The sequence below is a fragment of the Solanum stenotomum genome, chromosome 3 (assembly GCF_019186545.1).
Source record: "Solanum stenotomum isolate F172 chromosome 3, ASM1918654v1, whole genome shotgun sequence".
NCBI classification, from domain to species: Eukaryota; Viridiplantae; Streptophyta; class Magnoliopsida; order Solanales; family Solanaceae; genus Solanum; species Solanum stenotomum.
Genome location: NC_064284.1, coordinates 9,837,619 through 9,851,352, shown reverse-complemented (window position 1 = coordinate 9,851,352; position 13,734 = coordinate 9,837,619). Strand labels below are relative to the sequence as shown.

The 13,734-nt window shown below is 28.3% G+C and overlaps 1 protein-coding gene across 10 annotated transcripts in view; it reads right to left on the bottom strand.

The window, feature by feature from the left end:
* LOC125857566 (uncharacterized) overlaps window positions 1-13,734 on the bottom strand; it is a 71,262-nt gene that overhangs the window by 54,895 nt on the left and 2,633 nt on the right. Inside the window, exons 1-8 of one of the 10 annotated variants that reach the window (XR_007445684.1) lie at window positions 12,723-13,359; window positions 12,617-12,650; window positions 12,308-12,520; window positions 12,115-12,204; window positions 11,962-12,027; window positions 11,786-11,877; window positions 11,636-11,683; window positions 11,294-11,542 (exon numbers count right to left, since the gene is read on the bottom strand). Coding sequence is in view for 9 of the 10 variants with exons in the window: in XM_049537169.1 (XP_049393126.1) it covers window positions 11,425-11,542; window positions 11,636-11,683; window positions 11,786-11,877; window positions 11,962-12,027; window positions 12,115-12,204; window positions 12,308-12,520; window positions 12,617-12,650; window positions 12,723-13,090 (1,029 nt within the window). In the remaining variant the exon portion in view is untranslated. Of the gene's footprint in view, window positions 1-11,174; window positions 11,543-11,635; window positions 11,684-11,785; window positions 11,878-11,961; window positions 12,028-12,114; window positions 12,205-12,307; window positions 12,521-12,616; window positions 12,651-12,722; window positions 13,362-13,734 lie in introns of those variants that run through there. The other 9 variants (XM_049537169.1, XM_049537175.1, XM_049537177.1 and 6 more) reach the window with 9 other exon arrangements.

The following is a 13,734-nucleotide window of genomic DNA, read 5'->3' as shown; positions in this document are numbered from 1 at the left end:
AACATGCATTTCACGATGTTCGTAGAAATTTCATACTTTTAGTTGTTACGATCAATTCAATTGAAATATATTAATTTGAAAAAATATAAATCAATTATTTTTCATAATATTAGTTACAGAAAATATGTTTATTAATTAATATATTTTCAAAAAATAATATATATCTTAAATATTTAATTTAATGTCATTTATAAAGTTTCTTATATGTCTAGTATAAATTTTAAATAATTAATTTTTATTTTTAAAATTTATTATAATTTTATGATTGCAATTGGCATCCAAACAGAACATGTGTAATTACACTGTGGCATCCAAACAGGACATGTGTAATTACACTGTGGCAACCAAACAGGTCAGTATAATTACTAGACAGTGTAATTGTAATTATACCAATTCCAATTACCAAGTGGCTTTCCAAACAAACCCTTAGAAAAAGTCAAAAGACAAAACTGCCGACGAAGCTACAATTTTTCTTTCTTTTTTCCTAATTAATTAAAACTAATAATAATGATAACACTAACAAAAATTGACATCCATAAACATAAAATAAACTAGGAAATTTGTCCGGGCGTCGCGCGATATAATTGTAATTTAAAATAATTTTTTTATAAATTAAGTAGAAATAAAAAGGCAAATTCTATTTTGATTAGAGCCAAAATTTGTGTTTCCTCTTAAATAAAATAATTAAGTAAATAATTAATATCTTCACATTAAGTTGACATCAGAGAAAATGATCAATTATTTTAAAAATAAAATAAAAATTGACACAATAATGTTATAACATTTTAAAAAATCGAATTACCAAATTAAGATTTTAATACAATATCATGTTCATTTCCAATTAACTTTAATTCAAACACAATATGACTCATACAGGAAGTAATTAACTATTATTTAAAAATCAATCGAAGAACCAAATAGACAATATATAAGTATTCACGAATTTTACTCAATTTCACGCAGATAAGGAAATTGTGAATACATTATTTATTGAAAATTCTACTTCTAATAATTTTAAATTTATAATTTCATTTTTTTAAAAAAAAAAACTATAATTGTTAACCTAAAGTAATCTAAGAAGTGAAAAAATAGATCTTGTTTCCCATTTCAATAAAAGAATTCACCTAATTAATTATTTTCTTTTAATTAGGCATAATTCAAAATTTCTTTTACGGAAGTACAAAAAATTACTTAAAATCCTATATACCAATAACTAATATTTAAAAATAAATAAAGAAAATAAAGTAAAAAGAACAAATAAGGAAAAAAAGTAATTTAAGGAAAAAATTAATAGCATTAATGAGGAGATTAAGGGAAAAAATTAATAGCATTAATGATGAAATTATTTAAAATTTGGAAAAATGCAAAATAGATAAACTTCCAAGACAAATTTGTGAGCAATATTTTTAAAAAAAAAAAATTATAAGAAAAATCGTATTTTTTTTAAAAGTTAAATAAATATTTGAATTAAGAAGAGTGTCATCATTTTCAATTTTTAACTTTATTAGTATTTGATATGGGTATAATCATATAGATCTTTAGCAGAAGAGATGATCTAATTTAATTATAAAATATAAAATCGAATTACGTTAATAAATATTAATATATTTGTTACAAAGATTATAATAACTAATTCTTGTAATAAATAAATTAAAGAAAGTAAAAATAAAAATAAAAGAGGAAGTGATTTAAGGAAATGATATAAATGACATTAATTATCAGATTTAAGTTAAGGAAGTAAGAAAATTAATATGATTGTTGATGAACAAAATTAAAGATGGTTACCTTTGATATTTTGGTCGTTTAGTCTTTAAAATTAAAAAAAGGTCAACAAAAAAAATAAAATATAAAAATAATAAAATAAAAAAAATATATATATATATATTCATTATTTCTAAGAATATAAAGTATGATTAAAGATAAAAAATAAAAAATAAAACAAACATTAATTAAAGGTGATACATAAGAAAAAACAGCGAAAAATTAAATAATAAAATTTACAAAAAACGGAATTAGAAGAATAAAATATTGAAAGAAATAATATGAGCACTAATTTAAAATCCATTCAAATCACAATAAAAAAAAATAAAACAAACACTAATTAAAGATACATAAGGAAAAATGAAACAAAAAAATTAAAGAAAAAGTTTAAAAAAAGAACGGAAGAATAATATATATATCCATTATTTCTAAGAATATAAACTATAATTAAATATAAAAAAACATTAATTAAAGGTGGTAAATAAGGAAAAAAATGAAAAAAATAAATAATAAAATTTACAGAAAAACGAAATTAGAGGAATACAAAATTGAAAGAAATAATGTAAGCACTAATTTAGGATCCTTTCAAATCACAATAAAAAATAAAACAAACATTAATTAAAGATAAATAAGGAAAAATTAAAGAAAATTTTTTTTTAAAAAAAAAGAACGGAAGAAGAATAAAAATGGAAAGTAATAATGTGAGAACTAATTTAGGATCCTTTCAAATGATAATTGACAACATATATTTCTCCTTATACTTTTCTAATTTAATAATTAAACTGATTCTTTCGTTAAATAATTCTTCTTATCACTCATCAATTTTTCTAAAAGTTTTTCAACCAGTATGATTTAATTTTTGTTTCACAATACAAATTTTCTTGTAGAAAACATTATAGTGCAACATCCTGTTAAAAAAAAATTTTTATGAAGAGAAAATTTGTTACATGACTTTTCTTCTTATATCAACATCTTGAAGAATCATGGGATACTCTCTCTTTCTCTTTTCATAAAGAAATCATATTATATCATCATCAAGAAGTGACAAAGTTAAGGTGTCCATTTTTATTGATTTTAATACTTAATGTTTTTGTTTTGTAGGCTAAATATAAATAATTTTGAGAAATTCTTTTTATGTGTATATATATTTGTAATTGTACAATGATTTTGAATCATAAGATTCTTAACCTATTTTAGATTCTAATAACTTTAGAAATATTCCTAATAATTTTATTTCTGCGTTTTTTTGGTTCTGCGTTTTTTTTATTTATTTTTTTTATCCTGAAGCTTTAAACACATAATATGCTCAATTATTATTGATAAATTTGATTACTTTTTTTTTAAAAAAAAAAGAAAAGAATATGGTGCAATTTGTAGTTAGTCGATCATATAGAATATCATACTAAATAGGATATTAGATTAACTCTTGCATAAAATTAATTTCAATTTTCATAAATCTAACGCTTACTGTCAATGATTTGACTATTATTTTACGCTAAAATCGATGAAATATTGTCCATTCTGAGATATCTTCTCTTCATCTCTAAATTTCCTTCCGAGGGGCTTTGTTGTTTCTGTTTTTCTTTTTCCATTGCTTGTTATCCTTCTTCCCTTCATGACTTTTTTTTAAAAAAAATTCTTTGGTACGTTGTTGAATTTTTTTTCCTCTTTGATGCGTGCATGTTCAATGAAACTTGTTTGATGTTCCTGAAAAGTTAAAAAGTAAACAAAGGAAGAAAAACAATTAAAATAAAGAAGATGTTTGAAACACAATCATAAAAAGAAATGAAATATTGAGAAAGGAGCTAATCAAATAATGATTTTTTCTACTACTCCGTCAATAATGAACACATCAATATTAGTTGGTGAATGACTTTTACCATATTTTTTAAATGATTTGTGATTATCTACTCTATTTTAAATATCAGAGAAAACTCTTGATATTCTCTCATATAGGTTATCAACAATTATTTATTTCTCTTTTAATTTCTAATATTTATGTGCTACAGTTATGGGTATTAAAAACAACATAACTGCCATTAATATATTTAACATATTTGTTTCTTTATCTTATTCAATAATTCTTTTAGTGAGAAAAAATAAATAAATAGAAATATTGGCCATACAGAGGTGCCACATAGGATTGCTTATATTCAGCTTTATATTACTATATACAATAAGTGGAATATCTACTACTTAGTACATGACAAGTGTTGGATGATATGTGTTTCATAGTGTTTTACATTCTTCTTTTATGGTTGTACCTTTAAAATTTATATTATTGGACAATTTAACACCATTAATTACCTACTACTTTATTAGCCAAAAAGTTTGACCTTATTTGGGCCCATTTATTATTTATATATTGTCTATCTAATTCTTTTTTCCAACCTTTTATTTTAAACTGCTTGAAATTTAATTACCTATTTATTACTCTCTCTATGCACTTTTAATTGTTATGATTTCCTTTTTAAAGTCAAACTATAAGAATTTTAACTAATATTTTACAATGTGTTTTTTCATCATATTCATAGGCAAAAAATTACAATTTATAGTACTTTTTGTATAGATTTTGCATATTTAATTTTTTTTTTAAATATTGAATTAATACAATCTGATTTAACTTTCAAAATTAGTCAAATGGACTTTCAAAAAACGCAACATGACAAATACAAGTGGACGGAGAGAGTATATTTTAGCTACAAAATATATTAGAGGTACAACTTTTTAAAAAATTTAAATTTTTATTGCGTTGACTCTTGAAATCTTATCATTGTCATATGAATTTGAACAAATTATATATTATTAAAAGTTACATAAAAGATGCTATAAATCACAATAATTAGCAATTAAAGATATTTTTAAATCATATAAGAAATTTGGTTGACTAATTGGAATAGAATAAGTAACATGTACTATTTGAAAATAACGTCAAAATTTCTAGAATTCACAATAAATTAACAACTGAAAATATTTATGATTACTCATGTGAATTGAAACATGAGTAACCTATATTATTCAAAACTAACGCAAAAATACTATAAATCACAACAATTTAATAACTTCAAATATATTTTTAAGAAAACATATAAAAAATCGACTGATCTTCAAATTTCATTTATATCACATAAATTTTTAAAAAAAAATTATTAGACCCGTGCTGGCACGGGCACCAAATATCTATATATATGTGTCACAAATGAAAAAGTCTCAATCAAGGAAGCAACATATATCATTTACAAATGACTTAAAAAGCATTAAAAATTACAATAATTACCAATTTAAAATATTTAAAAGTTATATAATACAATACGTTGACTCTCAGAATTCTATCAGGCTCACATATATTGGGATAGAAAAAACAACACATATCATTTTAAAATTACCAAAAAAGTATAATAAATAATAATAATTAACAACTTAAAATATCTGAAAGACATTTTAAAAGGGTTAATTTTGTAATTTTATCCATATCGCATAAATTAGGACAAAGTGACCAGTAATGTACGTTATTTGAAAGTTACATAAAAATATCATAAATCACAATAATTAATAACTTAAAACATTTTTTTTTAAATATGAAAATTTGGATGACTCTCCAAATTTCATTTGTGTCACATAAATTGAGACAACAAAAATAATATATATTGGATCCATTTTAATTTATTTGTCTTATTTTTTATTTTTTTTATATTTAAAAATTGCGTAAAAATACTATAAATCATGATAATTGACAATATAAAATATGTTTTGAAAAAAATGCAAAAAAAATCCATTGATTCTTGAAGTGAATCTATCGTAAAAATACTATAAATCATGATAATTGACAACATAAAATATTTCAAAAATGTTGTATGTGGGTAGTTTTATTATGCCTTAAATAGCATCAAAGAAAGTACAAGTTTATGATAAAAAAAACTTATTCCTTTATCCACGCAAATAATTGCTTCAAAAACTCGATTATTAGCCCAAAACATATCACTTATATAGCACAGGCCACATTATCTAGTATATATATAGATTACAAGTTTTTCTACCCCTCACGTGACCACAACCAGCCACTGAATGACACGTGCCTAAAGGCGGAGAATTAGCGGGACATATACAAATGACAGTTTTCACACTAATTAGCTTCCAATGAAAGGAATATAATTAATACCTTAGTTGGCTAAGTTTTTTTTTTTGGAAAAGGATTCAGTCCAGTAATAAAGTCTTCGGTAATCCTCAATGGTCCACTGGATTAAAGCCACCTGGCTGCTTATATATTTAATGGTCAGGATGAATTTATGTTATACTATTTGGACATGCCTTCTCAAGCAAAACATTCAAACTAATTTTGATAATTCTTTTTTGTTGGATTACCGACCCCTAGATTTGCCTAAGGAATAGATATATTTTATTTGTTCCTTTGCAGATTATAGCAGTTACGTTATGTAAAGAAAATAAAGTAATGACACAATATTTTATCGCGAAAACCCCCGGCTCATAAAGGGTAAAAAACCACGACTTACACCTATGTAGGATTTAACTCCACTTCATTAAACTCTGAGCCTCAGCAAAAGATTACAAACCTATATAACATAAGGAATTATAAACTCTAATTCCTAGACGTCAACAACCAACTAGATCGTCGACCCCACTCCAAGTTATGAATTCAGATTACAACTCTTGCAATCCTAGGAACTGACTCTAATTTCTAAACTCCAACACAAACCCCCCAAGGTTTATGTTCCCAAGTCTTTAAGTCACCCAACTTGAAGACTCTATTCCTACTCCAATTTATACTTCACTGGATCTAGAAAGAATTAAAGATACGACTCGATAAAAACGCAATACAAGAAAACTTGACCTAAGAACTATAAAGCAAAAGCCCATGAATATAGATCAGGTTCTTCAATCTTATTTCCTTGCGTTGGCTACACTTTGTAATCAGAAATCACTCAAATATGAGTTGTATCAACTAACTCTTGTTCTTTTTTATTTGTTCTAGTTTGAGTGTTGCTAGTTTTAAAGGTACTCGATAATTAATATTCTCTTTAAGATAATATTTTTCTCCGATTTCTACTTGAGTCAATGGAAAAAATCACTAATTTCGATAAGATGATAAAGATAATATATTTTTAGAAGATCCATATGAATATATGGTCTCATTAATATTCTAAATTAATAATTTTTTAAAAGTACAAATATATCTAAGACAATTTAGTGAAATATGATTTTATTGTATTTTATTTTTTGTTAAAATTTAAATCTAGTTGAAGGTCATCGCTAACTTATTTTATTGCATCCAAAAGTTCTAGTAGTGTTTTTTTGAACTGCACCATAAAATTGTGAAGAGTTCTAGATGCAATAAGTTTTTCCTTACACATAACTGTTTCCAAAGGTATTGTATTATCTTCAACTTCATTGTCGACATTTTTTCTCTAATGGTATGCACAATTTCTTCTAAGCACTAAACCTCTGAACATTTAGTAGGCGTTTGGCCATTCAATACCATATCACGATATGGTATCGTGAGATGGAATCAGCGTTTAAACATGCAATTTTACGCTGATTCCATCTCATGATTCCATATCATGAGATGTGATTCCATATTCTCCAAAAACCCTGATATGGAATTATATGGTAATTTCATATCATAATTTGAGATATTTTAATACAGAAATTGATTCACGTGTTTATATTTTGTTAAAATAACCCCACATTTATATCTACTAACCATTTATTTCATATATAAATAAAATTTATAATCACATCGTTACTTTTTAAAATTTATTATTCTCACTGACATAAAATTTATTATTCTCACCAACATAGTCACTTTAACTCCCACTAACCGATTGTTAAAGTAATGAAATATTTATGGTCTATGAGCATGAAAATATAGTTACATATGTTATTGACCAACAAATGGCTCAAAGTAACAATGTTGGTTCCTCTTCTCGGTCACATGATCGAGAAATGCAAGTTCAACGTGAGGAAGTTGTATGTACTATGTGAGAGGATTATATTAAAGATTAGTACACTACAATTTATGTTCAATTTTTTTTAATTAAATTAAAGTTAGATGAAACAATTACTTAAGTGGAGAACAAACAGCTTTGTAATAATTTATTATGCGATTTTATAAATTTTTGTTTATTTGATAAGTTGAATAAATAATTGGGGTTATTTTAATAGTTTTACAACTTAAGAGATTTTTATGTTTATGAGAAAATATACAGCACAAAAATTTCATATCGCATGTCCAAACAAAATTTCAATTTCATCTCATGATTCCATATCATGATACCATATCGCATGGCCAAACGGGCCTTTATTATTTTCACCCAAGTAATCCAACAGGTTATTGATATCCGTTTTATTGTGGTAACCGAGATCATTAATAATGACCTCAAGTTCATGAATGACGTTTTCACAAGTGGGTTCACTCAAATTCTTTGAGATTTCATCCCCCGAGCGAATTTTGCAATGTCGAAAATAATTTGCTATTTTCTCTTGCTTATGTCATCCAAGCCGGCATTACAAAATTAATAACATCCAAAACATTAATCTTTCCAATGAATCATTTAACAAAAAAATATATTACAATGAATCATATATATACATTGTACTTTATGTATAATTAATTTTTTCATGTGAATTCAATAAATATTGTAATATCTCGCAAATTGAAATAGCTAGGAAAAAGCTAAAAACTGGAAATAGTCATCTTTAGGAAATAATGAAAATCTGGGAATTTGTTTAAGTTAGAAAAAGTGAGTTTTTGGTCGACTTCAAACGGCCATAACTCCTAGCTCAGAATGAGTTAGGTGTACTTCCAGATATGGTTGGAATGATCTTTCCAACGCCGCCAAGTTTGCGCGATTCCGAATTCGTATGAGTAAGTTATGCTCTTTGGAAGTTGGGTTGTTGAATTAACGAAAGTCTAATCCGGATTTTGGAAGGGTATTTCAATTTTTTCCTTACCTAATTATTCTAATTCATTTTTAGGAGTTTAATTAGGGTAAAGTTTGATTTTAGTCAGTTTTACAAAAGTGAATTTCACGTTAGGGCTTGGACAAAGGAGAAGAACGTTCAAGATTTGTCGAGATTAGCTTGTAGATTTCGTCGGGGGTGATCCCTACAAGGTATGTGTGATCACATAGCATTGGATTAGTTCACCCACGCGCCAATCATGATTTATTTCAGCGAATTTAAGTTATTGAAAGCTTAGAAATTGAGTTCTTGATGAGTTTGTTGAAGTTCTATTAAATTCTTGATTCGTTGAAATAGTTGAGGAGTTGTTTGATCTGAATCCGTGATTTTAGGTTTGATTTTGAGTAGATACTGATGTACTTTGAACAGATAATCGATTCTAAGTGTTTAGGGAAAGAACCCATGGAGTTTAGAGGGTTTAGAGCTGGAAAACGAAGAAGAAATTTCGTCGATCGAAATTTGGCAATGCCTCCAGTCGCGGAGCTAGTCCCCAGTTTTGGGAAAAGTCGTTTCACGTCGCGGAGCGGTCACGGACCGTTCTGCCTCAAAAGATATTTTCGGAACCAAAATTTAAATGATTCTCCGCATCGTGGACCCATCCTCAAATATTGATATTTTGATTTTTTTTTCCTCGTGTTTAGCTATCTAAAATTATTCCTAAACATCATAAGATCTTTCCTATCACAAATCACAATCTTTGAATTCATAATTCAATTCAAGGAAAGTTAAGAGTAAAGTTAGAAGTTAGTATGCTAATGTACTTTTTGTCAAGGCAGTTTTGTCTGCTAGTCCTTCTCATACATCCGACTACCTTCTCATGGTCATTGAAGGAAACGCGAGGTTCCTAATCTGGAGATCAGAAGATATTAGATGGATTAGATACATTGTAGAATCACTAGGATCATTATTTGTAATTTTGCGATATGGTGTTCAATTAATCTTACCCAAAGATGATTGTGACAGGATACCATTAACGTTCATCCCAATAGGAGATGAGAGAGGAGTACAAGATGATGAGTGCACATATGGGACAAGAAATTTTCGAGTTTTCCAAGTCGATTTAGCTGCTGGCAAAATGGTGGAAACCAGGGAATTAGGGGACACAGCTTTTTTTCTAGGTGCTAATACTTCTCTCTCAGTCCGAGCTTCTCAATTTCCAGGAATCAAGCCCAATCATATTTATTTCACAGACAATTATTTTGTAACATACCTAGCCTATGAAGAAGGAGGAGGGTTGGACATGGGGGTGTTCAACTTAGCAGATGGCAGCATCCAGCCGCATTACAACGGTGTTTCCCTCAGTTGCTTTTGTCCTCCAACTTGGGTAACGCCAACTCTGTATTGAGTCAACTTGGGGATCTTTGTTGTTTAATTCAGGTTCGCTCACGAAATCGGGTAATTTGAATCAGACCAGTTTACTTATTTTCAAGAATTCCTATTGAAGTATTAACTATATTTTGAAAATTTGAGAGTTATCCTAGTCAATCGTTAAATTTGGTTGTACTTTTAGATTGATTACTGATACAACAAAGTTCATTATATTTGAAAGACGCAAAAGTTATGTATTAGATACATTTCTGCCTTTTTTTTTTCTTGATATGTAGTGTTCTTCCTGATTCCCACCTAACCAAATTAAACTTCCTTGTGATAAGGAGAAAGAGAAGACTTCCCATCTTTGAACTTTCGAGAGTCGTAAGAGAAAGTAGAAACCTGAATATGAATTGAATCTATGACGAGTCTTAATATATATATCTAAGATAATTTAGTGAAATATGATTCTATGTGTGTTTTATTTTTTGTTAAAATTTAAATCTAGTCGAAGATCATCTCTAACTTATCCTACTTATGATCGTCTTTACTGTATGCATTATGCAGTGAGGAATTTGTTCCATCTTTTGTCTATGCCTTTTTTTAGGCTTTGACGTTGGAGTAGTTGGTGTCTGCATACTCATGATAACACAGAGTACAGCCAGGGAAATGAGCAAGGACTTAACTTAGGCACACTGGAAGTGTGTGTTTACATTTTACACTATCACTATACTTGTAACTTGCTTTGTTTATCAGGTTTACTAATTTCACTTTTATGGGGCATGAAAAAGAGTCATCTGATGCTTTCTTTTGGTGTTTCTCATAAAATAGAAAAAAATAATATTAGTAACATTCCACACCTTTAATCAGTTCAGTTTTGACTTTTGACTGAAGATGCTTTTTGTTTCCCAACATATAGCCACTTCCCCACTAGAAAAGTGGAGATCTTCAACAGAAAAATGGGCCATTCACTATCTATACAGCTTTCTCATTGTCGGCATGTTCATTGTATTTAATCTTAGGGAACAAAAGTATACAGATATGAGAGTGTAAACATGTTTGCATATATATATATTGAACAATAAATTATATGTATGAACTATTGATATCTGTTTTTTTTTTTTCATTTCATATTTAGGCTACATATATATCTTGCAAACACAAAACCCTATCCCTCTATTCTCCTTTTGTATATTTACTGCTATTTTGCTACATAAAGTAATATTGTGTTTCCTTTACTTGTTACCCTTTTATCCTTTTCTGGGGAAACAAGCACCAAATACCAATGTTGTATTGTTCAAAAAATGAACTCATGTTGCCTTTTCTGCTAATTTGTTGCCTTTTCTCATGTTAAGGCATAAAAATCCCTGTTTGGCATCATCCTGCACACTGATAAGAGTGAGGAAACCATTTCTTTAACAAATGGTGTTTAAGCTTCATGACCAAAACAAAAATGCCATAGCAAGGTATGTGCATCACCGCCACCGATGAATACCTGAAATTTTCAATCAGAAAAAGGGTTCATTTTCTTGAATCTTAAATTTCTTATAGATCAAAATTTGCAGTAGACATTAAACAAAATGCATACCACAGAGGAGAAAATGAAGATGACAGATCAAGAAATGGATAAGGCCACCTGTTTCCAAAATAAGACCAGTAGTAATTAGTTGTCCAAACAGATGAAACTTAAAATATACTAACTGCAACTGGTAAAAGAACAGTATTTTTTTTTTTTTACCATATTGACATACAAGCATGGACTCCCCATTGAAAAACAACATAAACTGCTGTCCACAGAAAGAAATATCCAATTCGAAACCAAGGGAAACGCTGAAATTCATGAAAATTATAAGGAATTACTCAACTTATGAAGATGATTTTTGAGACCAAATGAGAAAAGTTGGTTCAACTTACCAAAGAATTGAGAGCTGTATCACCAAGTAGAAACACTACATTGATCGAATGCATGTTTATTATCCACTACAACATAAATGTAACATCAATTAGAAACACGAAACATCTCTGAACTTTATCCACTATAACAGTAAAGTCACATAGAATACTTACAAAGTTTAAATTATAACCCCTTATGGTCAGAAATGGAACAAGTATGAACCAGAAGACGCAGTCAGTAAGCGTTACTGCTCCTGCATTCATCTTTCATAACATAAAAGGAAGACAAAAGTTAGTAATATGCAAAACTTGTGCATTCATTGTCATAGGATAAAACACAATTTTTTTGATTACTCGTCGATTTTACCTGGAAAATTATCTGAAAAACATATCCCCAGAAATCAGCAATTTGGCGAGAACTCTGTTCTGCATTTTCCATTACCTGTTTTGCAGCATTTGAACTAGTGCTACTTTCTACATTCATAGACAATCTTCGCGAACTATACTCAATATCTTGCCTCTCATTACCAACTTTATTGTGATACTGATAACATCCATACATTGAGAGCACAGATCCAAGCTACATTCATATAACAAGAAATCGCGAGTAAAAAATACAGAACAAAAAAAAAATAGAAAAATTGACTTCAACTTCAATGTTGCTGCTATTACTTACCCCAAAATAAATTGTGATCAATGTGAATGTCCACCTGTTCAGTAGCCAATACATAAGCACATTTTCAAGATTCATAAATCATAATCATTTGTATAAACATACTTACTGTGTATAATAGTAAAAGAGTTCCCCTCCATCAACAACAACATTCATGATTAACAATAACAAGAGGATTAAAAACGCGACGACTCTATATCCAAGAAGCCAACCAGGATGTATAGTTTTAAGACATGGTTTCCAAACTTCATCTTCATACAAAAGTCCAGGAGAGTCTTTCTCCTCTTCTCTCCTCCTATTTCTCGAACCGTGTGGACCTTCGTACTTTGTTATGAGAATAGATGCAAAAACCATTGAAGCAAAAATCCAAATGGAACACAATGTAACCCTCCAATTCAACCAGTAATTTGATGTTGTTGTATCAACTGTCATAGCTGGTTGCCATGAATTTTTTGGTGCTCCTGTTAGAAAACTCATTGTATCACAACAAAATTCCCCAAAGGGTCCAGAAAAAACACAACACTAAAGAATGTTCTTCTTTTTGTTCAAAAGAATTTGAATACATACAAAGAATTGAAATGCCAAAAAATCCCAAAATTGATTAAAGATTATATATAATGAAACTGTAGTAGTATGATATTGACACTATATACATTTGATATGTGAAAGTAAACAGAGATTCCAAACTTTCAGCATGCATTTGCACAGAAAGATATGTAGAAAAAATAATTTTAATATAATGTTTTGAAATAAAAGAAGGCAAGTTCTTAATTGTAAGCAAAGGAAAGTTGGCATACTTACAGGTGATGTGTAAGAATAGATGCTTTGCTTCTTTGCTTTGGAGGAATCAATTTTTATTTATTTTTTAACAAAAGAAATAAATAAAATTTGAAAAAAAGAGAGTAGAGAGAGGACAAAAAGAATGGTGTTCTTTGAGCACAAGCTTCTTTATTTTGTTATCCTAATAGGATTTGCCTAATTGGATTAGTCACTAAGTCTATAATCTAATATGCCCATGCAAATTAAATATGAAATTCTTAGACATAGAGGATATGTCACTTTTTTTAGTTTTATGATATTCCAACTGTAATTTGGGGTGGGGGTGGGGGGGGGGGGGGGGG